The sequence below is a fragment of the Engystomops pustulosus genome, chromosome 3, assembly GCF_040894005.1.
Source record: "Engystomops pustulosus chromosome 3, aEngPut4.maternal, whole genome shotgun sequence".
Lineage (NCBI taxonomy): Eukaryota > Metazoa > Chordata > Amphibia > Anura > Leptodactylidae > Engystomops > Engystomops pustulosus.
Genome location: NC_092413.1, coordinates 84,488,950 through 84,516,919, shown reverse-complemented (window position 1 = coordinate 84,516,919; position 27,970 = coordinate 84,488,950). Strand labels below are relative to the sequence as shown.

Sequence of the window (27,970 nt, the reverse complement as noted above, 5' to 3'; positions counted from 1 at the left end):
CCTTCGGACTATAAGATGCAGGCATTTTTAGTAATATTTTTTCTTGCTAAAAAGTGAATTTTATAGTCTGAAAAATACAGTAGTTTTTTTCTTTAAAATGAATGTATTTAGAAAATGAAATATCTAAGTAAAATGTTGTGAAAATATGTTTTTTAAATTTACTATTTATTAGTCTTTCCTTGTGTAACACCTGCTTTTAACCAGACACAAACAAAATAACTTCAGTATTAATAAAAACAAACAAAACTTTGAACAATAACTTATCACGCATGAAAATAGGGCAGAAAATGCAATCAATATATTGAAGCTCATGAATGAGGACATCTGTAAACAAGTTGTCTCATAGATCTGATGGTTTTACGAAGGACTCAATCAGGATATTAATCTCTCTAAAAAAGAAGAAGAAAAACAAATTTCAAAGACTGCATCTTGTAAGAACAATAGGATAAAGTACATAGTCCAACAATGACAAGACAGAAATAAACTTGCCATACTGAAATGTTCCATTTAGGAAAAGTGGACCTCACAAGAGGTTTTTAAGAAGTTCACACTACAATCGGCATATACATTCTTCATCTCTGTTTAAAAAGAACTGATGATAAATAAAGGTAGATAAATTGACAGTGTCAGTCAGTATCAGTATTTTTTGAAAATCATTTTTTTCTTTATTGGCTGCATATTACAGTCCACTTTTTATAAAAGTCCTTTTTTACTTTTACTTTCAATACATCGATCTATATCTTCTCTATCTATCCATCCCTCAATTCAATCTATCTATCCCTCCTAATAGTTGTCATCTATAGATGTCTAATTTTTACCTACCTATCGATCTAGCTTTTCTATCTATCTATCTACCTACCACTCTCTCATTTCTAAGTACCGATTGGTCTATCATTTCTATTTGCCTACCTATCTTTCTCTCTACACCTCACATTTATCTATAATCTATCTGTTATCTATTTTGCTATTTATATATCTTGTGGGATATGTGGCCCAATAGAGACTGTGGTAGCGGAAATTTGTGATGCAGTTCAAGACAGCAACACCAAAGTGCAGTCCAAAACAGCTCTTGTCTGCATATATTCAAGTAGCAGGTACAAAATAAAACAGCCTTCACATTCAGGCATCAAAACAAAACAAAAACATAAACAAAATCCTACCCATCTGGGTGCTAGCTAAACAGAGAGTTCCCCTAACTCACCACTAAAAATTAAAGTCACCCACAAGGTCATTGCTGTTCCAGGCATGGAAGTTAAGGCTGTGTGCGCTCTCTCTTTCAGGGAGCCTCCTCTATCAGCTCTGCTCAGCAGCTTTATGCACCTGATTGGGCTGCTCCCACCACCTGTGTACAAGGTGCTGAGCAACACAACCTGTCCTAGCCTAACAGCGAGGTGGAATGGACAGCCCCACTACCAGCCTGCAAATCCATCCCATATAAATCCGACCCTGGAGAGTTTTAAACAACTGCTCCAATAAAAACCTTGTTTGAGCCATACTTTCTGGATTTACAGTGTTTGCAGCTGAACAAACACAACCTCCGCATTAAGACCTTGCATAATAGGAAAGCCCAGGGGAAACATATTGCCCATTCACAGATTGTGTCTTACAATCTATGTATTAACTATTTCTGTCTATTTCTTCATCTAAAAAAAGGAAAAAAATTACACTATTCGTCCCCATTGACTTCAATATAAAAAAAAAATTAATGTCATGCGTTATGGTCAGTCTGACATCATCCATTATGAATCAGGTTTTTTTAACCGGAAAAATGTACTGCAAGCTCCGTCTTTTTTTCTGTGAAAAAAACTGAAGAATAACGGATCACTGTACAACTCATGACGTAAAAATTTACATTGATTTCAATGGGATTTAAAACTGATCCATTCTATTTCAGTTTTTTAATTTTCAAGGCGGATACTAGAAACGGAAATCACAACCATAGTGTAAACTGAGCCTTACATCTTAATTTTGAAAAGGTGGTCCAGATGCTGAGACCCCCACATATTAATGAAAGGAAGTGTCATATCTGATATGCGACCGCCTTTAGCGATTAAAAAGAGTAAGTAACAGCCAAAGGAGCACAGTACTTGGCTGTGAGATTGTGCCCCTGTGTGTCAGTTATCAATAGATTTTACATGTAACATATTGGAATGGATAAGAACACAGGGCCTAGATTGAACAGAACAGTCCCAGATTTCAGGCTGTATCCTGCTGTCCCCAGTATGCAGGTAGAATTACAATGGTGAAGCAGAGAGCTGTCAGCATTCCACTCCAACATTTAGCTATTACAAGCCATTAATATGTAAGGTTAGAGATTCCTCCTGTGAGGAACAAGAAGAGGTGAGTATTTGGAGAAAGGAAGTATGTGTGGTGAATATGGGGGCAGTGTAAGAGGAGGAAGATATACAGAGTGGGGAACAAAGGATGGAGTATTCTTCTTAAAAAATATGAAATAATTTTTATGTTATTATTATGTTATTTTACTGCTTCTGCTTATAGGCTCAAGCAGCAATTTCACAATATGTACAGCAAAAATGGATATTAAAACAGCTATGCTTTAAATATATACTTACGCTTGCTTATCTAAAGTGAATTTCTGTCTCAGTAGCACTCTCTTTATTTCAGTGTCAACATCCTGTAAATAATTCAGAAAAGTGATTATTTAACCTAAACATCAGCTAATGCATACCAATTCCAATATAAGCAGCTGTGAAGTCGAAGTTATAGAATCAGAGTCCATTTAGGTGAAGTTGTAGTCATAACAAAATGGACCAAAAATATATAATAAATTGGTACAGTTGGATCAATGCAATATGTGATAAATATTTTTTCATATGAATTTGGGAAAATTATGAAATGTCCTTTAAAGGTCTGTTCTGATGAAAGGATTTAGGCCTAGGATGAACAACTTTTGTTGGGCCCCATTGTTACACTACTCAGCTTTATGGGTCCGCACCAGTAACTCCAACAATAGAGTGTTGTAGAACCCTAGATGTTACAACAACCATAGTACAGCACAAAATGCTACCACGGAAATTATAAATGCCACAGTACCGCAATAAATACCAGCAAAAAGTGACCTTTGTTATCTCATCAACTCGGTTTATGGGTATATAGTTTTTTATTTTGTGTTGTGCAATGGAGTGTACAATATCTGCGTGAAGCTCAGTGCAATCTTCTAAAAAAAAGTTGTTTGGGGCATTTAACATTCGCTTTGCTACATATATTGTTGAACATTCACATGGGGTATGAATGAACTTATTACATCTTACTGTTTTAAGGTAAGTACCATTTCTTTATATAAGTAGTCTGTATTTGTACATATTTTATTGGAAATTTAGAATCTTCATGTAATTTTTGAATTTTTTCACAGTTTGCTGCAAAGCTGCATGAAGGTGGTTTTGAGCATTAACCCCTAGGCGCACCAGGACGTTATAGTACGTCCCTGGGGCTAGATGCTTAGCGCACGGGGACGTTCTAAAACGTCCTGCTTCTGGCACCGGCTCACGAACGGAGCCTGCTTTCAGAAAATATATGGGTTGATGGGGTTTAGTATAATTATTTACGCTGTAATTTCAGTTCTATTTGTACATTTACACATAAAACTGTAAAAATTGTTCTGCCCAATAACACAACAAAATTTCCAGAAACACCTGGCAGTATATCTTTAGGGTCTAATTTCTATTTTCAATTATACGTCATAGAAAAAGTCATACCCTGGTTGCCCGAAGAAGAAAATCATTTGATGACTTAAGCTTCATGGTCTCTGTCTGGAAAGAAAATATAAATGAGATGTACAGTAGCTCTAAACATGATAATATGCACATGTGGACAAATCTGTTGATACCCCTCAATTAATGAAAGAAAAACCCACAATGGTCACAGAAATAACTTGAATCTGGCAAAAGTAAACAAATTAAATAAAGCTTTCTATGAAAATGAACAAATGAAAGGCAGACTTTGCTTTTCAACCATGCTTCAACAGAATTAAATAAAAAATAAAAAACTCTTAAAACAGGCTTGAACAGCAATAATGGTACCCCTGAAAAAAATGCGAACAAAGGGACATGTTAAATTACAGTGTGTCCACTAATTAGCATCACAGGTGTCTACAAACTTGTAATCAGTCAGTGGCCTGTATATCGGGCTACAGCTACTAACTGTGCTTTTTGGTGTCTCAGGAGCTTAGAAAAATGCAGTGTCAAGAGGCCCCACCATCTGATTTGATACACTAAATAGTAGAGGATGTGCACGATTATATACATATTATGCTGCACCCTGTACAGCATAATATGTATATAACATATATGTGATGTAGATACTGTATCTATCATGTGTATTTGCTGTATGTGTATACAGTGTATGGTGTCTGTATATACTGTATGTGTATAGATGCTGTATGGTTGTATATGGCACTGTATTTGTGTGTATATTCTCTATTTGTGTGTGCTTGAGTGTATAAAGTGTAAGTGTAATTTGCAGGTGTTAGTATCCAAATATGTATATTTTTTTAAGTGGGAAGGGGGCCCCATGGAGAAGCCTGCTGTGGGGCCCCGCTTCTCCTAGTTACGCCACTGCAAGAAAGTCAACATATATTTTTAATATCATTTATTGGACCTATAGCTTTAACAACCAATATCCATTCATAGAACTTTGACTAAGATAGTAATTCACTAATGACCATTTGCACTGGTCTAAGAAAAGTTGGAGTGACTGATCACCAAATTTATTAAAAATGCCCACACATGAAGGTTGTATGAAAAGCAAAGGTAAATTTGTGCTATTGTTTGGAAGCCTTCTAAACTTGCTTTTTGCAGACCACACTTCATTTTCTCTTGCCACTTTATAATTTTGGCCAATTATGGATTTCTGCACAAATGGGCCATGAAATGTGAATTTTCAAGGCTCAGTTAATAATAAAAAATGGGAGTAAACCAATATAATAAAATACGGGGAGCGTGAAGAGTACAAATGAAGGTCAGCAGTTACCCTGGCGCTTAAAAAGTCAGTCTGTAGCCGTGCAGAGATTGTGCAGCTGCAAGAGAGAATTGAGCGTATGACTGCTTCCTTATCCCAGCTCAGCGATCATCACGTTTCAGCTGTACATGAAGAAATGGTAATGGTATTTGAGGAGAGGACTCCCTCTTGATGTGTAGATTTCAATATGGACCAGAGCTGCTAAGAGTTCCATTCTTATCTCCTTCGAGATCCCTTATTCCCATATGTCTGCCCTTTTTCTTGGTGCTGTGGCCAAGAAATAAGATTTCTGGGACTGCACACATGTTCCTAGATTTTGGGCCACAGTTAAAGAGTTGGTTCGCTCTGCCCTCTATATGGTTTTGCCTTTGGATCTCACAGTGTGTTTACTACATGTATTTCCTAAGACTCCAAACTCCACAAGCTCAAAAATGTATCTGTCAACAAAAATTAAAAGAATATGGAATTTTGACCTATGTAAAGCCTAACACACTGAAACAAAGTTGATGCCACAATAAAGCTCTGTGATAAAAAAAAATTAAAAAACTATTTTTATTGATGAGTTACCGTAAATTACCTGTATATCTTTAATATATTCTTCTGTAGCCTCTGCATTTATAGCATGAGTTAGATTCTTTTTAATATTCTTCTCCAAAGCATTCACCTCCTTAAGTGTTTCGAGTACTTCACTTCTCTTTGCCACAAATATCTGTGCCTCACTTAAATGATGCTGTTCACTGGCTGAATCGCTCTCACTAGAATAATGTTGTTCACAGATTGAATTGGTCTCACTACCATGATGTTGTTCACTGGCTGAATCGGCCTCTCTTGAATGTACCTGAGCTAGATACACAGTAGAAGAAAGTAATAAAACGTCAAATAGAAATAATAGGTGTTTCTGCTCTACAAGCTTCCAAATACATCATTTTTGGTTAGCCAATAAAAATATCACTAAAAAATATGCTTGTCTTTTTTACATTAAGTTTTAAGCTTCATTTATATGAAAGATTTACCTTCATGACACAGTGTTTCACTTATGGACGCTTTGCTCAACTCAGTCTTTAAGTAATTTCTAAGTCTAAAGATATAAAGCAAGAGAGAATTAAAGCAACATCTGCAAATATACTACATTAAGAACATTTTCTTCATTCTGTCAAGGTTACTGTTAAGCCAAACTGTTAAATAATGTTCCGTATATACTCGAGTATAAGCCGACCCGAGTATAAGCCGAGACCCCTAATTCAACACAAAAAACTGGGAAAACCTATTGACTCGAGTATAAGCCGAGGGTGGGAAATGCATTGGTTACAGCCTCCCAGTATATAGTCTGCCAGCCCCTGTAGCATACAGCCTACCCAACCCCTGTAGCATATAGCCTACCCAGCCCCTGTAGAAGGAAAAAAAATAACACTGTACTCATCTTTCCGACGTCCCCCATAGGTCCTCTTCTGTCTCAGACTGTCTCAGACAGAAGAGGACCTATGGGTGACGTCAGAAAGGTGAGTTTTGTCTTTATGTTTTTAGTTGACTCGAGTATAAGCCGAGTTAGGGTTTTTGAGCACAAATTTTGTGCTGAAAAACTAGGCTTATACTCGAGTATATAAGGTATATTAAAAACAACTCATGAATTTACATTTGTAGCACCAGTTAGCATGTGTTTAGAAACTAAGGTGCTTTAACAAATTAAAGGGGTATTCTCTCAAATGTGTCATCTGGACAGTCACATTTAATTTAATGTATCTGTCATTTACATATATTTCTTCAATTGGATGTTATTTAAAAAAATGTTCCTGTGTGCAGAAAATTCCCCATAAATGTAGTCATAAGATCACTTAGAAATGGTGGACAGCTGTCCTTGGATACGACCACCACTACTAGAGTGATTGCCAGAGAAACAAATAGTTTTTGTATATAAAATGGCTGGGAGTTACTGCATGTCCCACAGCCGTCATAAGGTAATGATCACTGAATCCAGAAGGTCAGGTTGGCTCAACAGTGCATATGTGGCCAATGCTAAAAGAGTATGGAGATGGTTGAAATTAAAGGTTTTAACTTTTAATTTCAAAGTAAACTTTATAAATATTTCCCGAGATTCTAATGATCCAAATCCTTAGAATCTTGCTGAACAAACTATTCAAGGAGATTAAATAATGTTTTTTGCTGACAAAACTAGGAGTCACTTCCTACTTACAAATTTACTACTATTTAGAAAAATTGTTGTTTTTCCCTATTTGAGCACAAATATAGAGGTACAGTGAGCATTTAGATTGAGTCACTTTAGAATGTGTGAAGAGGAGATGAAGACAGCAGGGAAGGTGCTGACAGCAAGTAGACACAAAATTAATATTCAGTCTTTCTCTAACCCCTCACTGTCAATGCTAGTTTTAAACATTATAATAGAGATTTGGCTGAATTTTCAGGTCCTATGATGCATTTGGGGAGCCCCAGAGGGGCCAAAATAGTGGGAATAGCCAACAACCCAAATACCCATTCAACTACAAAATTCTTCAAGTGGTATACTAACCATTTTATTCCCATGGTTGTCCACAGAAGTTTTTATTGCATTTATTTCTTCTGAATATTTTAAAAACAAATATATGGCCATAAACTGTAATGATATGTGGTGGATCGACAGTGGCAATGTGGGAACTACAATTTTGGAAGGAAGATTTTGCTGGAATAGTTTTCAGGTGCAAAACTGCAAAACAGATACCAGAACAGAAAAAAAAAACCAAACCCTATTTTGGAAATTACACCCCTCAAGTTAATCATCTCCCTGTAGGAGATTTGCAATTTTTCAACAAATAGGACATTTTATATCAACACATTAATAATTATATCCCCTAGGGTAGTGGTCCCCAACCTTTTTGTATCCGGGGCCCATTGGAAAACTTATTGACTGAAGTATAAGCCTAGGGTAGCAAATTCAATCGCTATTGTTTTATAAATGTCCAGCAGCCCCTCCACACCAATAAAAAAAAGTCCAACAGCAGCCTCTTCTAACTAATGAAATGTTCAGAACAGAGCCCCCCCATCAATGAAATGTCCACAGCAGAGGCCCCTCTCATTACTGAAACATCCAGCAGAGCCCCCCTCATTACTGAAATGTCCACAGCAGAGCCCCCCCCCGCATTAATGAAATGTCCACTGCAGAGGTCAACCCTCATTAATAAAATGTCCACTGCAGAGGTCAACCCTCATTACTGAAATGTCCACAGTATAGCCCCCCTCACTAATCAAATGTCCACAGCAGAGGCCAACGCTCATTACTGAAAAGTCCACACTATAGCCCCCCTCACTAATCAAATGTCCACAACAGAGCCCCCTCATTAATAAAATGTCCACACAGAGCTCCCCTCCATTAACACCTTAACGCTGAAGCAACTTTTCACCTTCCTGACAGGGCCCATTTTTTTCACAGCTGACGTGTCTCTATAAGTGGTTATAACTTTGAAATGCTTTAACATATCCAAGCGATTTTGAAAAAGTTTTCTAGTGACACTTTGTACTTCACGTTAGTTGAAAAATTTAGGTTTTATGTGTTAAGGAGATCGCACTGGTCTCAGGAGCCATTTTTCACATAAAATGCCTAGTGAAACTAAAGTTTGGGTGGGGTTTCTATACAAATAGAGTAAGGTAGAAAACACAAAGACTTAGCGCTCGTTAGCACTACCTAGGGGAAGGTATTCAGAGGAGCACCTGGGCATTTTGTTTGTGTGAAGACAGCCACTGGTTCTACATTCCTTTGTGTGCTTGCATCCAATAGTGTTGCATTTCCTGGGTCAAACCACCCAATAGCATTGCCCACTTGTGTACTTGCACGACCTATGCAAAGTGCCTTTATGATTTTCTGCATAAGGATCTCAGTGCCAAAAATAAACAGCCTTGAGTTAATGTTGAGTCACATTAACGTCGGGTTTCCCGAATATTTCGGATTTGCGCCGAACTGCCCTGGGATTTTGGCGCACACGATCGGATTGTTGCGCATCGGCGCCAGCTTTCACACGTCAGAAATCGGCCGACGGATTCGGGAAAAAACGTGGAATTTAAAAAAAAATTGTGTCGCAAGAATAGCACTCACATACAATGGGACGAAGAAGGTGAACTCCGGCGGATTTCAGCGCAGCACCAACACCTAGTGGATATCGGGTGCACGACCTTAGTGAATCCCGGCAAGCTCCGAATCACCGTCGGACAACGCGCCGCAGGATTGCGAATGGACCGGGTAATTAAATCTGCCCCAGTGTGTCTTTTATTTGTTACTCACTCATTTCCAGCGCTGGTAACAAAGACTCATATTATCTGGAAATCACCTTACAACGCTGACAGGGACTGTTAAAGCCTCGTGTATCCAAAGACCCATATGTTCTTCTTTTACATATGTTTTCCATTTATTTATGAGAAAATCAGATATTTGGTGAAAGTTTGGAAAAATTCTCGATTTTCAAAATTCAAAATGTTCTACTTTTTCCACTCTTAGTCATAACAGCAAAAAAACTTAATAACTAACATTCACCGAATGTCTACTTTACATAGACATGTTTTTTTATGCGTCCTCTTATTTTTGTAGGATGAATCTACACACCTCAATGTACATAAAACAACTTTAATGAAGTTTGTTAACCTATAACTAATATAAAGAAAATCTAATTCGTTTTTATATCGCCATTTTTCAAAGATATTTAATATTTTTTGGTTCACAGAGCTGGTTTAGGACTTATTTTTTACCTGTTGATTTGTCCTTTTCAGTGGTACTATTTTGGCACACATAACTTTTTTTGATCACTTTTAATTAATTATTTTTATTACAGAAATTATATTAAGTGTTTAATAAACTTATTTTTATTTTTTAACAGGTTGGCTACATGTAACACACTGAGCATGCTGCACATGCTGCCTCCAAGCAGGACCCGGTTCCGGGAGAGGATTGCCCAGCCCCGGGGCAACGGCAGACCCCAGGGCTGCGATCGGAGCAGCGCCCCCCCCCCCCCCCGGTAAGTACCACGGCGTGTAAGCAGTTAACACCTGTCTGTAATTGGAGGAATCTCTGATCTCGGGTGTTAGAGGCAGGTGTCGGCTACAATATACAGCCGACACCCGCAGCTTCTGGCCCCGGCCTGCAGTACTATTACGTCAACTGTCGGGAAGGGGTTAATAAAATGTCCACAGCAGAGCTCCCACCATTAATGAAATGTCCACAGCAGAGCCCCTTAATATAATAAAATCTATACTTACCTCCGGCTTCTACTCCCCATGGCTTTGTCTTCTTCTCTTCGCAGCTTCTTGGCAAAGCAGGCAGAGGCATGTCTAATTAAGAATTCTCTGATCGTGGCCCGGGACCGGTCTTGGTCTTGGGCAGAATTTACATTCTGCAAATCTTCAACTTTTTTTTAGTCTTTTAAAAGATGCTTTTGAGACATGGCCAAAACATGGCAATTTGTTTTTGTGCATTATATGTAAAACTAATGAAGTAGCTTCTAATCAGTTTATTCTTTTTCACACCCTCCACTGACTACAGCATGTATGAATTCTGAACCTGTAGACCACTGCTGAATCTTCCCATGATCCCAATTATCTGAGTTGCCGCAGCATGGCACTGCTGAAGTACTCCCAGCACTGTTATATGAATCTTCTTAGGATTTATGCAGAGATAGTAATCTTAATAAGACTGTCAAGTTTCAGGAAATCTCAAATATCTCTTAGCAGATCATCAGTCTGTCTCAATGATTTTATTTTGCACATCAAATATTTTATTAGACTCACCCTGATATGGAAAAATGACAAAACAAGAAAATACTTCTGTATTGTAAAATGTCAGCACGCTACTCACTGGTCATTGTGCTCCAAGGCAACATAAGCCTTGTTCTCAAGTTCCCTCACATTCTGCATGACCTCTTCTACATCCTCTGTTTTCACGGGTCGCTTCTTCATGCCAGCTATTTCAGACATTAGAATCTAAAACATTAGGAAACAGAATTTTGCTTTTTATCTGGGAGGATCATCATCAAAAGACCATTATTTTTGTGTAGAAAATACATTCCAATGGATTATTACCTCATGTTGTGGGGAAAACTGAGTATCCAACAAAAAGTCAACATACGAATCATAGGCAGCCTAATAGAGGAGATAAAAATAAAACCAAAAAAAATGTAAGATATACTGTAAATGATTTATTAGCACAAACATTGAAGAGCTATTTAATAGGTATACAATATTTATTTATATCTTGAACTAGTAAACCATCAGTATGTCAGCATGATATGTGTCCATTGGAAATGCTTTTTTTCTGACACATTCATTCATAGAAAAATGCATATATATATATATTGGTGAAAATACCTTCATAAGCCAAAACAGTTGTTATTCTTTTACTGTATATGTTCCATATAAAATGTAATCTGTAGTCTCAAACTTTGCAAGAGACCTGTATTGTTGCTCCTGATGATACTGTTATGTGTAGTATCTGCTAAGCAGAGGAAAGGACCAAGAGAAAAATCATTATGTCCCCACCTACTAATAATGAAGCACAACCCCCAACATAAAGTTGATAAGTCTTCATGATTTGTTTGGTATGGGTATATACAGGCCAATGTTCTACCTCTATTCACTGGCCACTTATGGCCAGTGCATATGTATTGCACTTTTAGTAATAATAATTCCTTTATTTATATAGCGCACACAGATTGTGCAGTGCTGCAGAGAGCTTGTCGTAATCCGTCCTCACAATCGATCAATGAGACTCACAATCTAATCAACCTAACAGTATGTTTTGGAGTGTTGGAGGAAACCGGAGGACCCGGAGGAAACCCACGCAAACACGGAGAGAACATACAAACCTCTTTGCAGATGTTGACCCTGGGATTTGAACTTGCCCTGCAAGGCCCACTCCTGTACATAACTCCCTCATTTGGTTGCTTCAAAGTTAGCTTTACTGGCGGTATATACAGCTACAGAAAACACAGGAGAAATCCCTACTTGCCATATCCATCTTCTCCATTAGGCATCACCACATCATATGTTCCTCACTGTCCCTACATGTTGGTTCCCTGAGAGTGTACCCTGAGAGTGTAATCCCCTAACACTTTCCCACGAATATTGTAAGGCTGGATTCACATGTTTGTCTTGGATTTAAACAATACAAGACACCAGGTGCTTGTTGCCGATCACATGCATTTCACTGGAAACACATTTGAGATCAAACCAAGGTCCCTCCTAGTGCAACGAGTGAACATGCCCAAAGAAATGTGCCCCACACACTACCCCCCAGTAAGTGCCACACACACTTCCCCCGAGTAATGTTCCCAGATAGTTACCCCCAGTAATGTGCCCCACACAGTTTTCCCCAGTAATGTGAACCACACACAGCCCCTAGTAATGTGCCCCACACACTTCCATCCCGGTAATGTGCACCGCACAGTTGCCCCACATGTTCTCCCCCTACCTAAGCCCATATCATGTTTCCCCCTCACTAGTTAGGTAGTGCAGCTCTGTGCAGTGCTTTCCCCTGCAGGTCATGTGATCATGACATCATCACAGGTCCTGCAGCCTCCGGGCAGTAATATTCTCCTGAGGATAGGATCTTCAGAGGAAAGCAGTAATGCACACTTTCTCATCATGATCTATGTCTAGAGGAGAAAGATCATGATTAGAGTGGGGAGGAATGACCGGGCAGCGGGACAAATATCCTGCTGCCCGGGGAGACTCGTGGGAACCGGCCTGGGCACGGGCTAGTGACGTCCCTGCTTGTATCATAGGTTTTTTTATTTGTTGGGATTTTCCACATAGGCAAATAAACCATATGTATTGGAATACCATGTATAATGTATTTATTAAATCCCCAACACCAGTTTTTTGTCTGACTTTGCACATTCTTTTTAGTGCAAACTGCTTGCACATGTATTTATGAAGTGTCCACAATACACGTGTCGTGGGTGTACCAGACACAAAATTCTGCACCACATTATCATGCAGTGTCCGACAGATATGTGTCACACGCCCTATGCGAAAGGTGCAACAAAAGAAGTTCAGGGAGAGCCAAATTCATGAAGAACGCGAGCCACAATTCAAGAATCTGGCGCACCCTGCACAGGTAAACTGAACCTAGTGAAGTCAGTGAGACATTCAAATTAAGGTTGAGATTAATCTTTTTTTGTTTAACTGTATTTTTATTTCAATTAAAATATTTTATACAATACTCGTATGAGAAATCCAGATATCGTAAGCAATAACAGAACAGGAAATAAAAAAGAAAAATCAACCATAGTCAACAATCAGTTGTAAAAGTTAACCTTAAGTCATCAGTTACATAGATCAGTAGTCAGCTTTGTATCTGTCATATACATCTTGCATGTAGTCATTACAAAAAGGAGAGCTCATTCGGAGCCCAATAAACAACATTACAACAAATCATTAAACCGTGGGGGAGACGTCAGACAAAGATACATAAGGAAAGAGGGGAGGAGGAGAAGAAGTAGAGATCTCTCTATAAGCTGTGCCTGCTTCCCGGTCAATCATCTCTTTGGTTTATTATACCCGCCCAATATGCATCCCATGGGGCCCAGATCTTAGAGAAACGATCTATTTTATCATCCATTGAAGCGGTCATAGATTCCATACTCCGGACCTCTCTCACTCTTGCCAAGAGGGACCCTCTGGTTGGCCGATTCGACCTCTTCCAGTGTTGTGCTATCAAGCACTTGGCTGCCGTAAGGATATGTAAGGCTAACCTCATGGACAGCTTAGGTAGAGGCTGCGGGGCTATGTTAAGCAAGTAGAACAGGGGGGTGAGAGGGATCGAAACTGAAAGTATATCATGAATCAGGTCTTTGACCTCCTCCCAAAACGGCCGAATGTTCGCACAAGACCAGAAGATATGGTGTAAGTCACTACCTGTCTCCCTGCAGCGCCAGCAGATGTCCTGAGTTTCCGGAAATATCTAATGTAATTGCGCAGGTGTATGATACCAGAAGTATAACAGCTTATACTGGTTCTCCTTGTAAACAGTGCACGTCGATGACTTGGCTGCATAATGCCATATACAACACCAGGTCTCCTGTGCGATCGGGGATCCCACCACCCGTTCCCACCTGGCCATGTAAGGGTGTGATACCTCCTCTGTTGGGTCAGGATGTAATAGAATCATATAAATGTCAGAGATGAGTCCTGAAGTGTGCGTGGTGGTTTTACATAGGTATTCAAAAGGGGTAGGCTTGGAGACTGTGTCGGAGCTTCCTAGGGTTTGCAATAAGTGGCGGATTTGTAGGTAGTGATATTGGGAGGAAGACGGGATGTCAAACTTTTCCTGGAGAGATTAATCTAAGGTTACTAGCAGATCATAGAGCACAGGTTGGGCGGTAGACTGAGATGAAAAAGGAGAGGTAAATAAGTGAAGCATTATGCAGAGCTTTGTGGATGAGAGTTATTATTTTAAGATTTATTCAGAAGGAGACTGGCACTAACTGTTGGCATCAGTGGAGCGCTTTGTCTGAAAGACAAGCCTGGCTGCTGCATTAAAAACAGATTGCAGAGTACAGAGTTTAGTGAGTGGAAGACCTATTAGTAGAGAGTTCCAGTAGTCTAGATGAGAGTGTATCTGAGCGACAATTAGCATTTTGGAGGTTTTAGTTGTAAGAAATGGGCGGATTCTAGAGATGTTTTTGAGATGCATGCCGCAAGACCGAGCAAGTGATTTAATAGGCTGTGCAAAGGAGGGGTCAGAGTAAAGCACAAACCCAAGACAGCGGGCCTGATGCCTCAGTGTTATTGTGATCCCACAGATTAGATTGAGAGGTTAGGATAGACTCTGGTGGAAAGACAAGAAAGATCAGTCTTAGAAAGATTAAGTTTCAAGAAGAGACAGGTCATGATGTTAGAGACAGCAGAGAGACAGTCACTGGTGATCTGAATTACCACACCATGACCAGGTGCCATTGACTACTATGGTGACGGCCCCATTATAGTCGTGTGTATGAGGCTTGCAATTGAAAGATCTTATACAACAAAAGTTTTAATACATGGATAGAATGTTAACTGTAGCCCACAGCTAACAGAAACAGCACAACTTCCATGTCTCTAATTCTCAGATTGTAATTCTCAGATTCTAATAACTCTGATTAGTTGATTTTTTTGAGTACAAACATTTGTGAAATGTTTTGAACATATTTACCTTAATTTTACTTAGAATATTTCCAAATATTGAAGAATCACTGCAGATATTCTGAAATGTTTCACTGAAGATTTGTAGACGGGCAAAATGAGGAGGTCTAATATTGGCGATCTTTAAGAGTTCCTGATTTCTCAATAACAAAAAAGAAGAAAAGATTAAATGCTTCACATGTTTATATTATCAGCCCTTTAATTTAGAGTGCAAAATACTACAACTACAAGGAAATCTATCACCAAAATCAAGCATGATATCCATGACCTCTTTGCGTCTAAGATCATAATCAGAAGTGCTATGGGGGATGTTACCAGAGTTCCTCCAAGCTGTAACTTCACAGGCTGTTATACTGTCTCACCTTCCTCCCTGCTGACTCAGCACTTCCCCATATACTTTGTCTGATGTAATCTCATGGCAGTAGAGAATTTTAGCACACAGTTGGGGGTGGGGGTGTGTATATATTGTAGCTTGAGTCTCTCATCTTTGAAGACCCTAGCAATGAGCCGGACTGTTAGTAATGCCTCGATGAGTCATGTGATGCTGCTGAAAAATACAGATGAGCCGCAGCTTTAGAGCGTGAGAAGAAATTGTTTTCAAGGGCCCAGGCCGAACCTTTGCATAAGGTCCCATTAGCCTTCAGTCAAGGAAAAATACTAAATATATTCCAGATGTCAAGAAAGTCTAGCAGGTCTAGAATTTAAGAAAGTGTGACACAATTTTTCTATCTACCTTCTATATTCTAGAAACGAAGGTGTCATTATAAAGAGTAAAATCTTGCACTAAGATTCTGTTTCTCTGCTGTAACTTTAATTGAGAATATATCTATGGCAGTTAGAAACACAATCTGGATTGCGCAATACAAAAATCAATGGAAGAGGCGGGAAAGGAAGAGGGAATAGAGGGGGTTATGGTGCTTCAAAGCAGGATGCAGGGAGAGGAGGTGGACAAAAAAATATAACAACATGGCCCACAGCCACTAAAACCCCAACAGTACATGGAGCTCACAATTCTCACAGTTAGGTACCCTAGTCAATGCAGTAAAATAGAGACCACTGAAGACTGAACTTACAGACATGGTGCCACAAACACCCCTCACTACACAAGGGTGATTACAGGTACCTCTCACCATTTTTTATAGCACAAATCCTCCACAGATGATTAACCTTTCCACCCATAACCATATGCATAACCTTGCCATAAAACTTTACCCGCACAAAGGGACATTATTAATATTCACATCTTTCTTAACCCCTTCCCGCCGCGGCCCTTTTTCGATTTTGCGTTTTCATTTTTCACTCCCTACATTCAAAAATCTGTAACTTTTTTATTTTTCCATGTACAGAGCTGTGTGATGGCTTATTTTCACTTAAATTAAACTTCAAAATGCTGGTATTTAATATTTCATGCCATGTACCGGGAAGCGGGAAAAAAATTCCAAATGCAGTGAAATTGGTAAAAAACGCATTTGTGCCGTATTCTTGTGGGCTTGGATTTTACGGATTTCACTGTGCACCCCAAATGACATGTCTACTTTATTCTTTGGGTCGGTATGATTACGGGGATACCAAATTTGTATAGGTTTTATAATGTTTTCATACATTTAAAAAAATTAAAACCTCCTGTACAAAATTTTTTTGGGGAATTTTGCCATCTTCTGGGGCAAATAACTTTTTCATACTTTGGTGTATGGAGCTGTAGGTGGTGTCGTTTTTTGCGGATTTTGATGACGTTTACAATGTTATCATTTTTAGGACTGTACGACCTTTTGATCACTTTTTATAGAATTGTAAAAAAAAATTTAACTGGCAAAAAAGTGCGATTTCCGACTTTGGGCGCGATTTTCCGTTACGGGGTTAAACGCAGTGAAAAACCGTTATCATATTTTGATAGATCGGGCATTTTCGGACGCGGCAATACCTAATGTGTTTATGATTTTTACTGTTTTTTGACAGCACATGGTAATGAATGGGTTAACCCGAAGTAGCTTCGGGTCTTCGTGAGACGTCACGGGGAGCGACGATCCACGGAAAGATGGCGCCGCATGCCGGCGGCGATCAGCGGTAAAACACCCGCGATCGGTGCCGGCACCGATCGCGGGTGTTACCGGTAAGCCTTTGCTGCAATATGCAGCAAAGACTTACCGGCTATGGAGAGGGCTCGGCCCGCGAGCCCTCTCCATGTACCGGGACCCGACATGTGACGTACTATTACGTCACATGTCGGTAAGGGGTTAATTGTGTCCAAACAGTTCAATCAAACCCAAATATTTGGTATCAGAGATTCAGGCACTATTGCATCTGGTAGCAAATCCCTTGTCGTTTCTGTATCAATTCTACATAGTTTTCTAGAACTCTGCTTGTTGTCATGCAACAGGAAGCTTCATCATTTACTTTCTTTAGATAAACAACAGTCCATGGTCATGTGATGCCACACAGGTGAGCAGCTCTTTATATCACACAGTGTAATCAATTGAGCTAACGAGCCATGCAACTTTGTGACATCACATGACCATGGACTGGTGTTTATCTAAAGGAAATAAACAATGAATTTTCCTTTTGCATAACAGCAAGAAAACAACAAGCAGAGATCTTCAGCAAGCAAAAATCCATGAAGAATTGATACAGAAAGTATACTGCGCCGCCAGGAAGAATTGATAAAGAAAGTATGCAGCGCCGCCATCTTGCCTAGATCGTCGCTCCCCATGATGTCATCGGGGAGCGGCTATCCGTCTCCATGGTAGCCTCGGGTCTCCCGAAGACCCGAGGTTATTTCGTTTTAACCCCTTCATTACAATGTGCTCATAGCACATTGTAATGAATAAGGAGGAAAATCCCCATATACTACCATACTGTAGTATGGCAGTATATGATAGGATCAATCAGACAACCTAGGGTTAAAGTACCCTAGGGAGTCTGAAAAATAGTAAAAAGAAAAATAAAAAAAAGTTTAAAAAAAAATTATAATAAAAAAACTAAAATTTCAAATAACCCCCCTTTCCCTAGAACTGACATAAATATAAATAAACAGTAAAAATCATAAACCAGATCTATCAAAATATATTAACGTTTTTTTAATGCGTTTAACCCCGTAACAGAATATAGTGCCCAGAGCCGAAAATGGCAATTTTTTGCCATTTTGAAAAATATTTATAAAATCTTTAAAAAGTAATCAAAAGGTCGTACAGTCCTAATAATGATATAATTGAAAATATTATCAAATGTCGCAAATAATGACACCACCCACAGCTCTGTACACCAAAGTATAAAAAAGTTATAAGCGCCAGAAGATGGCAAAATAAAAAAAATAAAAAAATTTTGTACAGGAGGTTTTAATTTTTGTAAATGTATGAAAACATTATAAAACCTATATAAATTTGGTATCCCTTTAATCGTACCAACCCAAAGAATGAAGTAGACATGTAATTTGGGGCGCTCAGTGAAATACGTAATATCCAAGTCCACAGGATAATGGTGCAAATGCGGTTTTTCACCATTTTCACTGCATTTGGAATTTTTTTCCCGCTTCCGAGTACACGGTATTGAATATTTAATACCATTACTTTGAAGTGCAATTTGTTACGCAGAAAACAAGTCTTCACACAGCTCTTTACGTGTAAAAATAAAAAAGTTATAGATTTTTGAAGGTGGTGAGTGAAGGGCCCGGTCCTTAACCGGTTAAAGTGGTCAAACCGTTTAAACCATTGGACAAGAGTGGGAACATTATATTGAGGCTTCTGATTACTGTAATATGTGTCTAAAAATTCTCAGGGATGCAGAATTTTATGAGGTATTACGAGGGGATCCAATGGCTCAATATAGAGAGAAATTAGAAAGTATTGTACAACAAGTAAGGAGGGATCGTCTAATTGATGACAAAGATTTAGATTTCATATTGCCCCCAAGGCAGCAACTTTTTATGGACTACCAAAGGTCCACAAAGGCTGTTCACCCCTAAAGTGTAGACCAATAGTCTCACGAGTTGACAACCTTACTCAAAATATGGGCGTTTATGTTGATCGGATTCTATGGGCTTTTGTCTTGCCATTACCCTCATTTACATGTGATACAAATAACTTATTGAATAAGTTAGAGGGGATACTATTAGATTCAGATATGTGTTTGGCCAGCATTAATGTGGAAGCTCTATACATTTGCCACCGTTGGCCTCCAGGCTATTGCATCTTTTTTGGAGACTAGATCCAGATTTGAACTAAGACATAACTTGTTTGTTCTAGATCTTACAAGATATATTCTGACACACAACTATTTTTGTTTGATTACAAGTACCACAATCAGCTCAGGGTCACTGAGTCTAATGATATGAAGATATATTGTGTTTTGGACACAACATATCAATGATGTGTTCCTTATATGGTTGGGCGCAATCGATAAATTTGAGCCATTCATTTCAGTTCTAAATAGAAACAAAATTGGCCTCAAATTCACATGAGATATTCAGAAAGTATTCAGACAATTTCTTCTCTTGATATTCTGATTATTGGATCTGAGGACAATACAGTTGCAACTATTTTGAGTTAAAGAGACGGCCAAGAATAGACTTTTTTATCCCCAGGAAAGGCAACTGCTATAGTTGAAGTCAGATGGTACTTGGTTGACCTGGATGTAAATATTGTGGCGTGCACTTAATTCATAAAATAGTTTTTTTTACTGTTGGATAGGAAAAATATCCTTGATTTAACATCATATGAAGTTATATAGATACCCCAATGCACAGGGTATCACAATATCGCTAATGCTGTTTGTATCCTAATTATGGGTACTTCATATACTTTATTTTAACTGAAGGCCAAGGCCATGCAACACAAAGATGCAGCTAGGCAAGCGTTGTGGGCATCCGTCAGTGTGGTCTCCTAGTTAGCAGTGCACAATCCTTATTGTCCGGAAACTATTGACTTCACTGGGTTACACGAGGACGTAACTTACCTATAAAGGCATAGGACACACTACTGGACAAGTGAGTTAGATAGGATTTAATTATTCTGACTAGTACAGATGTTTTGGGGTCTTTGCCGCCATCATAGTGGATACCACCTGCCTGTCGGTGTCACCGTAATCCAATGCTTCTGTCCAGCAATAACATGCACATTGCATAAGCTATGCATACTTCTACTTACGGTTTTATATAGTCTTCGAGCCTTGTAAGAATACATAATGCTAATTGTATTTTTGTGTAGCAAATAGCTACACTAAGATTTTTAAACATAGAAATAAGAGTTATCGTTTAGATATTCCTATTTTTTCAGTGACTACAATTTCTAAATAAGGACACATCAGAATCTGTTTCTTACTCATGGACTGATTCTGTAAATTGCCAATAAAATGCAGCATTGAGAAGAAGGGGGAGCTGCATGGAAGAGAGAGCTGATAGATGCAATACAAACAGCTACATGGACAAGAGGGCTCTTGTTAGGAAAATGCCATTGCTACATGTCAGAAATTGGGGCCAATGATTCTAAAGGCAAAGGAGTCACAAGAAATTCACAATGGAATTAATGAAAAAAACAGCAATAAAACTGCACATGTAACCACACATTAATAATTCTGATACCTCATGTTCATACCTTGGTTAGCTTCTTCTCATAGCACTCAGTCAAGTTATTGCAGAAGTCTTTTGATATGTCTTGCTTTTGAAGAATATCTCGGTCAAACTGTAAGAACATATTAAATTGATCAGACTTTGTGAGACCTGTGAAATAGGCTGGGACAAATCGATATTCCTTTTTAGGATTCTGGGATGTATGTGATCTTTCTCCCTTCAGCAATTTTATTTCTGGCAGTTCGACCAATTTACTTTTTGATGGTGACTCTCCATTCTCTTTGTGTTCCGGACTTTCTTGGAAAGTTGTTTGAGAACGGGTGTCCAGAACAGAACTTGCAAATGGTGTGTTTATTGGTGTAAATGGGCCGGTTTGTTTAAGGGCTGCAGAGCTTGCACACATTGACTTGACTGTTGGATCCTCGTTTACTAAACTTGTATTTAATGTAAAGTTTACAAAGGAGTCATTCATTTTCTTCACTTTTTCATACTGTTGGTTGGGTATTTTTCCACTTCTCCAGAAACTCTTCCGTTCTACAATTGTTGGCTTGCAAAGATGATTATGATTTAGATGTCCACCTGTATAATCCCAGGAATCTTTCTTGTTTGCTCTTTCTACGCCATCCAGAAGTACATCAAGGGGTATGATTTGGGCTTGTTGCTTTGTGTTTAACATTATACAAGCTGTTTTTAATTAATTTTCCAGTGAAAACATAGACCGCCAGGCCTGAAAAACAAAAAAACCTGTTCTATTAAGAGTTCAACTACCAATAGGTTTGAATCAACAAAGAAAGGAAAAAATACAGCTCACCGTGACTCTTTGGTTGCGCACGTGCTGGAGATCCACACCTGTGTTGGTGCTACACATAAATCCAAGGAAAACACGAGACTCCGCAACAGTGCTTGGTAAAAATATTCGTCTTCCACTGAAGAACTCTTTATTTTCGGCAAATCCAATAAAACGTGGCAAGCATAATCCCCACAAGTGCATATGAGGTCATAAAAGCCTACATGTTTCTGGTGCACAATGCACCCTTAGCCATGACATGTAGGCCGAAAATAAAGAGTTCTTCAGTGGAAGACGAATATTTTTACCAAGCACTGTTGCGGAGTCTCGTGTTTTCCTTGGATTTACCAATAGGTTTTTTGTGGCGCTGCTGTCACTACTGGGGACTCTATTCTTACTGTTGAGAGGGAAAAATTCAAGCGATATTCATTGCTCATTATAGATCTTTATTGCAGCCAGATTGCATACGCTTTAATCACAAGCTATGTTGTGTGGACATAACCTTACCGTATTCTTACACTATCACAGTCTGCTAGACTAGACTAAGATTTTCAAACATTGAAAGGGAAACTTCAGCTATAGCTGAATTGTGACAAAATAAGATATACAGTGAAACTTATTTGAGCACACCACACAATTTTTCATAAGCAGCAACCTCCATAGAATGTAATGGTCTTTTAGGGAGGGGGTATTCTTAAAGGAGTGTTTTTCCTGCAGAGGTTTCAATGTATTGCAACAGAGGAAATGGAATAAGAAAACCACAGCATTAAAATATACATTATCCACTATGAGGTCACATTTACACAATGCAGCTGAGAGGCTGTTTTTCTGCAATTTTTGTTTCATGTCTAACCATAATTACACTCACCGGCCACTTTATTAGGTACACCTGTCCAACTGCTCGTTAACACTTAATTTCTAATCAGCCAATCACATGGCGGCAACTCAGTGCATTTAAGCATGTAGACATGGTCAAGACAATCTCCTGCAGTTCAAACCGAGCATCAGTATGGGGAAGAAAGGTGATTTGAGTGCCTTTGAACGTGGCATGGTTGTTGGTGCCAGAAGGGCTGGTCTGAGTATTTCAGGATTTTGACGCACAACCATCTCTAGGGTTTACAGAGAATGGTCCGAAAAAGAAAAAACATCCAGTGAGCGGCAGTTCTGTGGGTGGAAATGCATTGTTGATGCCAGAAGTCAGAGGAGAATGGGTAGACTGGTTCGAGCTGATAGAAAGGCCACCCGTTACAACCAAGGTAGGCAGAAGAGCATCTCTCTACATCGAACTTTGAGGCAGATGGGCTACAGCAGCAGAAGACCACACCGGGTGCCACTCCTTTCAGCTAAGAAGAGGAAACTGAGGCTACAATTTGCACAAGCTCATCGAAATTGGACAGTAGAAGATTGGAAAAACTTTGCCTGGTCTGATGAGTTTCGATTTCTGCTGCGACATTCGTATGGTAGGGTCAGAATTTGGCGTCAACAATATGAAAGCATGGATCCATCCTGCCTTGTATCAACGGTTCAGGCTGGTGGTGGTGGTGTCATGGTGTGGGGAATATTTTCTTGGCACTCTTTGGGCCCCTTGGTACCAATTGAGCATCGTTGCAACGCCACAGCCTACCTGAGTATTGTTGCTGACCATGTCCATCCCTTTATGACCACAATGTACCCAACATCTGATGCGCCATGTCATAAAGCTGGAATCATCTCAGACTGGTTTCTTGAACATGACAATGAGGTCACTGTACTTAAATGGCCTCCACAGCCACCAGATCTCAATCCAATAGAGCAGTGATGGCGAACCTTTTAGAGACTGAGTGCCCAAACTACAACAAAGACCCACTAATTTATCGCAAAGTGCCAACACAGAAATTTAATTTGTGGTTTATACTCCCTTCTCTGTCACAGTTTTCATTGATACCAGCCCCTGAGGACACCAATAAAGCAGAAAATAGTCCCGGGTAGAGCTGTCACTTTAAAATAGCTCTGTGCACAATAAGTCCTGGGCTGTCTGTGACTGCAGGAAGATACCTGCAGTTATCTCTGGTGATGGCCTGAGTGCCCACAGAAAGGGTTCTGAGTGCCACCTCTGGCACCAGTGCCATAGGTTAGCCATCACTGCAATAGAGCATCTTTGGGATGTGGTGGAACGGGAGATTCGCATCATGGATGTGCAGCCGACAAATATGCGGCAACTGTGTGATGCCATCATGTCAATATGGACCAAAATCTCTGAGGAATGCTTCCAGCACCTTGTTGAATCTATGCCACGAAGAATTGAGGCAGTTCTGAAGGCAAAAGGGGGTCCAACCCGTTACTAACATGGTGTACCTAATAAAGTGGCCGGTGAGTGTACAATAACAATACTAATAATATAAGCAGAAATATTTAAGTGCCTTATTTGTCTTATAAAAGAATACAATATTATGGCAGACTTCAGTGATTTAATAAGATACTAATAACACTTGTGAATAACACAGACACGCTAAGTCACCAGCATGTTGTTGTTGTGTCAGAGCTAATAAGATCAACAAGGCTTAGTTATGTACACTGCAGTGGAAAATAATTTTTTCCTAATAATTGCCATTTGTAATCAGAGATGTACAGAAGATCAGTATTGCCCAAAGATTTCTACAGGGAAAAATCCTGGTTAGCTGGTCATGTCACAAGCCTACAGGGGGAATCCGGGAACCACTTGAGATGTAATGAGATGACCCCAATCTCCAGAGCCAGGGTTTACATGGCTTCAATGATATATTATTGATACATAATCCACCAGAAGTCTATACATTTGCTTTCTGCAGTGGTTTATAAATGGTGTTTCTTCGGTGTGAGACCCATCTATCACAAATATTTTGCTTGTTGCCTGCTGGTATTCAATATGCAACAGCAATATAAATCAGCAGCATTTTTTTGTGAATGACTTTTAAAGGCACTTTGTCATCAGATTTTAAGAAATATCCTTTCTAGAATTCCATCTTTCAAGTTAAAACCTTAGTTATTTAACTCTAAAAAGAAATCTCCTCCAAATTCGTGACAATGAACAGCAGACATTCAGATTGTGCCGGAGGTGAGTCAGACACCACTATCTTGTGTTCTATAGACCTAGAAACATATTGCTGGTGTTATGTTAAAAATAATGGGGGTCATTTACTAAGGGCCCGATTTGCGTTTTCCTGACGTGTTACCCGAATATTTCCGATTTGCGCGATTGTACCTGAATTGCCCCGGGAAATCGGGGGCGTGGCCGAACGAAAACCCAACGTATTCGTAAAAAACGCCGCATTTAAGAACGGAAAATGTGTCGCTCGGGACGCGCTTACCTTCACTCAGCCCGAGCCGGTGAACTCCAGCGCGTTCAGATGCTTTTCAGCGCAGCAGCGCCACCTGGTGGACGGCAGAGGAACCTTATTAAATCCCGGCCGGACCTGAATCCAGCGCAGAGAACGCGCCGCTGGATCGCGAATGGACCGGGTAAGTAAATCTGCCCCAATATTCTCATTTTTGTAGGTAGTTTTGCACTGAAGATAAAGGTGCTTTCCCTGCAGCCTCTAAACATGACTCTTCTCTTCCAGATTTCAGACGTACAGGCCGACAAATGTGCCTCAAAAGGAGTCATTTATCACAATTCTGTCTTTCATCATGTGCGTCTATTGTGCCTATTATGAGCAGATTACAACTTTGTATTGCAAAATTTGCATTGGATAGAAAGAGGAGTGATGAGCGAAAAAATGGTGGGGGGTCCCCCCAATTTTTTTTCTCTCTATAAAATAAATGCTGCACTTTAAAATGATAGCAATTCTCTAGAAGTCAATTAAGCAGGGGCATGTCACATTAGCTAAGGCCAGCATCGGGTCTATGTGAAACCTGGCGCAGAACTGTGCCAGACGCACAATAATGCACCCACCTTGCCGGGTATATCAAGAGGCCAAAGCACCTTGATTTATCTGGTGGAGCCTGAGGGCAGGGCCAACCTATCATCATAATACATACTTCTCTTCTACTGTAAAGCATTATAATACACACCTCAGCTGCTGCAGAACATCGATAAGCACACAACTAGCACTGCAGCCCTCCTCCAGACGGGGTTTTATGGCAGAGTGTGCTGACGGAAACCTCTCCTCAGTGCAAAGACATGTGAAAGCCGCATACAGTTTGCCAAAAACAGGAATAAGTGGAGTGCGGATGGGTGGCTGGATGCCTGAAAACGTTTTGTTACGTACTTACATACGGATCCATTCAGGAGCCGGCTCTTTATAGTGACCGGAGCCACACAACCTCACTACAAAGAGCCGCTTCCCATTACTACTCCACAGTCCAGCATCTTGGAGGCCATGCCCTTTCACTCGTGAAGCTCTGCCCTGCCCGTGACCAGGCTAGCCAGGAGCAAAGAGTGTTTATGACTTCCTTTGCTGCTTAGGAGCCAACTGTATTGGTGCCCCCATGCTGATACAGTTGAGCATAGAGCAGGGCTCAGTGGAGGCCCCCTTTGCTAATCAGTGGTGGGGGGCCCCAGGTACCCAACCCTTACTCCCACACACAATGCTTATCCTTATAGGGGTGTGACCAGATTAAGTAGGAGGAGTTTTTCTAAGTTTCCCACAACTCTGATGATCATTTATATAGGTGAGCAGCGATGTATGAGGTGAATGAGCAGCAGAGAAGATCCCCTTCTATCATCATGGCACTGACCGTTCCAGCAGTGAGATCACTAGACTTCACTCTCCTCGGAGAGGACACTGCCACCGCTGCCGCCTGGTTGTCCTGGTGATGATATAAACAGAACCGGGGACCGCGCTCCTCCCTTCCGCCCTGCAGCAGTAGAGAGCGCGCTGTGTGTAATAGGTCTTTACACCAGCAGGGGGAGCAATGTTCTGGAGGCGCGCGCGGGTCTGGCACATGATGCTCAGCATGAAGTGAATGTGGTTTCAGGGGTGGAGAGTTCTGTCACCTCACACGCAGCGGCACATTGTCGCACTGAGCCTTCTGCAACTTGCTTCAAAGTATAACATTTTATTGAAGTCACATAAAAACATGTACCTAAAAGCCTTCTACACGTAAATGTCCAATAAATGGGGAATGTGCAGTTATGTATGTGTCTATAAATGCGCATTAAAAAATAAATGAGAAGTTATTTATTTTAAAAAAATAGGGATTGATGACCTTATAAAATGAATGAGTCCACTAATATGTTTTTTGTAGCAAACTACCTGAATACAACAGATGAAGAGGCCATAGCCGCACTTTACATAACCCTCCACCACTAAAACCGCGGCGCTGTACACAGTGTTTGTTGCATATTACATGCAGGTGGATGTACGACGGACTGAGGAATTTATTGGGTCTGAAATGCCTCCCAAACCAATCCCTGTCCTGTATAGGGGGTCTGTAACCTTTTAACCCCTTAACGCTCAGCGTCCGATATATCTCAGTGCATGTACATACGCTGACACTGATAATACCCTGCAATACATGAGTATTGCAGAGTATTATCATGAACAAGCAATCAGAGGATTGCTTGTTCATGTTGCATGGTAAAAAAAAGTGAAAAAGTAAAAAAAAAAAAAAGTTATTCAATAAAAAAATTAAGTAATTAATCGCTAAAAATGCCCAAAAGCCCCAAAATATACATATAAAGAGACATATTACTAAAAGAAAAAGTCAAAATCATAACACAAACCCCACATATATAGTATCCCTGCGTCCGTAACAACCCGTAGAATAACAGTAAATGATTATTGAACCCCCAAAAATAAACCCTCCAAAAATTATGATTTTTACCTATTCAATCCCACAAAAAATGCTATAAAAAGTGATCAAAAAAACATATGTACTCCAGAATGATACTGGTGCAAAGTAAAACATGTCCCACAAAAAAACAAGCCATCAACCAGACAAAAAAGTAAATATGTTATGCCACTTGGAAGACAGCAATACAAAAATGATAGATTTTTCCCCACATTAGGGTTTTATTTGACAAATTTAGTAAAACATAAGAAAAAATATTCATGTCTGGTATCCCCGTAATCGTATCGACCCATAGAATAAAGATAACATGATTATTAGGCTAAAAGGTGAACACAAAAAAAAGTAAAAAATACAGTACAGAATTGATGCTTTTCTACTCCTGCCCTCAAAAAAAAGTTCCTAAATTTTCAACAATAGGTGATACCAACCCCAAAATGGTAACACTGGAAAAAGCATCTCATCCCGCAAAAAAAATGCCGTCACATGGCCCCAATAAGGGAAAAGTGAAAATTTTATAGCCTACAAAAGGGGCCAATGAGGAAACTAAAATCCTGCCAGCTGCAGGTCCCTCCTTCCCTTCTGCACCTCGCTGTGCACCCATAAAACAAGTAACGTCCACATGTGGGGGGGTCTCTGCACTCAGGAGAAATTATAGAACACATTATATTTTCTCTTTTTATCTTTTGGAAATGTGTAACGTATAACCGGCACAATTTGACCATTCTAAATTTCACCTCCAT

General features: G+C 39.7%; 1 protein-coding gene across 4 annotated transcripts; it reads right to left on the bottom strand.

The window, feature by feature from the left end:
* Positions 1 to 75: 75 nt before the first annotated feature.
* Positions 76 to 26,300, bottom strand: C3H6orf118 (chromosome 3 C6orf118 homolog). 4 transcript variants are annotated; one of them, XM_072141288.1, is made up of 10 exons: positions 26,175 to 26,299; positions 20,718 to 21,419; positions 15,143 to 15,265; positions 11,032 to 11,091; positions 10,808 to 10,932; positions 5,991 to 6,055; positions 5,555 to 5,820; positions 3,717 to 3,770; positions 2,574 to 2,635; positions 76 to 389 (listed from the first exon to the last, which is right to left on the bottom strand). In XM_072141288.1, the coding sequence occupies exons 2-10, from the start codon at positions 21,366 to 21,368 to the stop codon at positions 341 to 343; spliced, it is 1,455 nt and encodes a 484-aa protein (XP_071997389.1). In that variant the 5' UTR covers positions 21,369 to 21,419; positions 26,175 to 26,299; the 3' UTR covers positions 76 to 340. The 4 variants fall into 4 exon arrangements, with proteins under 4 accessions (XP_071997389.1, XP_071997390.1, XP_071997393.1 ...); XM_072141289.1 differs by lacking the exon at positions 26,175 to 26,299 and adding an exon at positions 25,509 to 26,021; XM_072141291.1 differs by lacking the exon at positions 76 to 389 and adding an exon at positions 493 to 592 and having other exon boundaries at positions 26,175 to 26,300.
* Between the last annotated feature and the right edge of the window lie 1,670 nt (positions 26,301 to 27,970).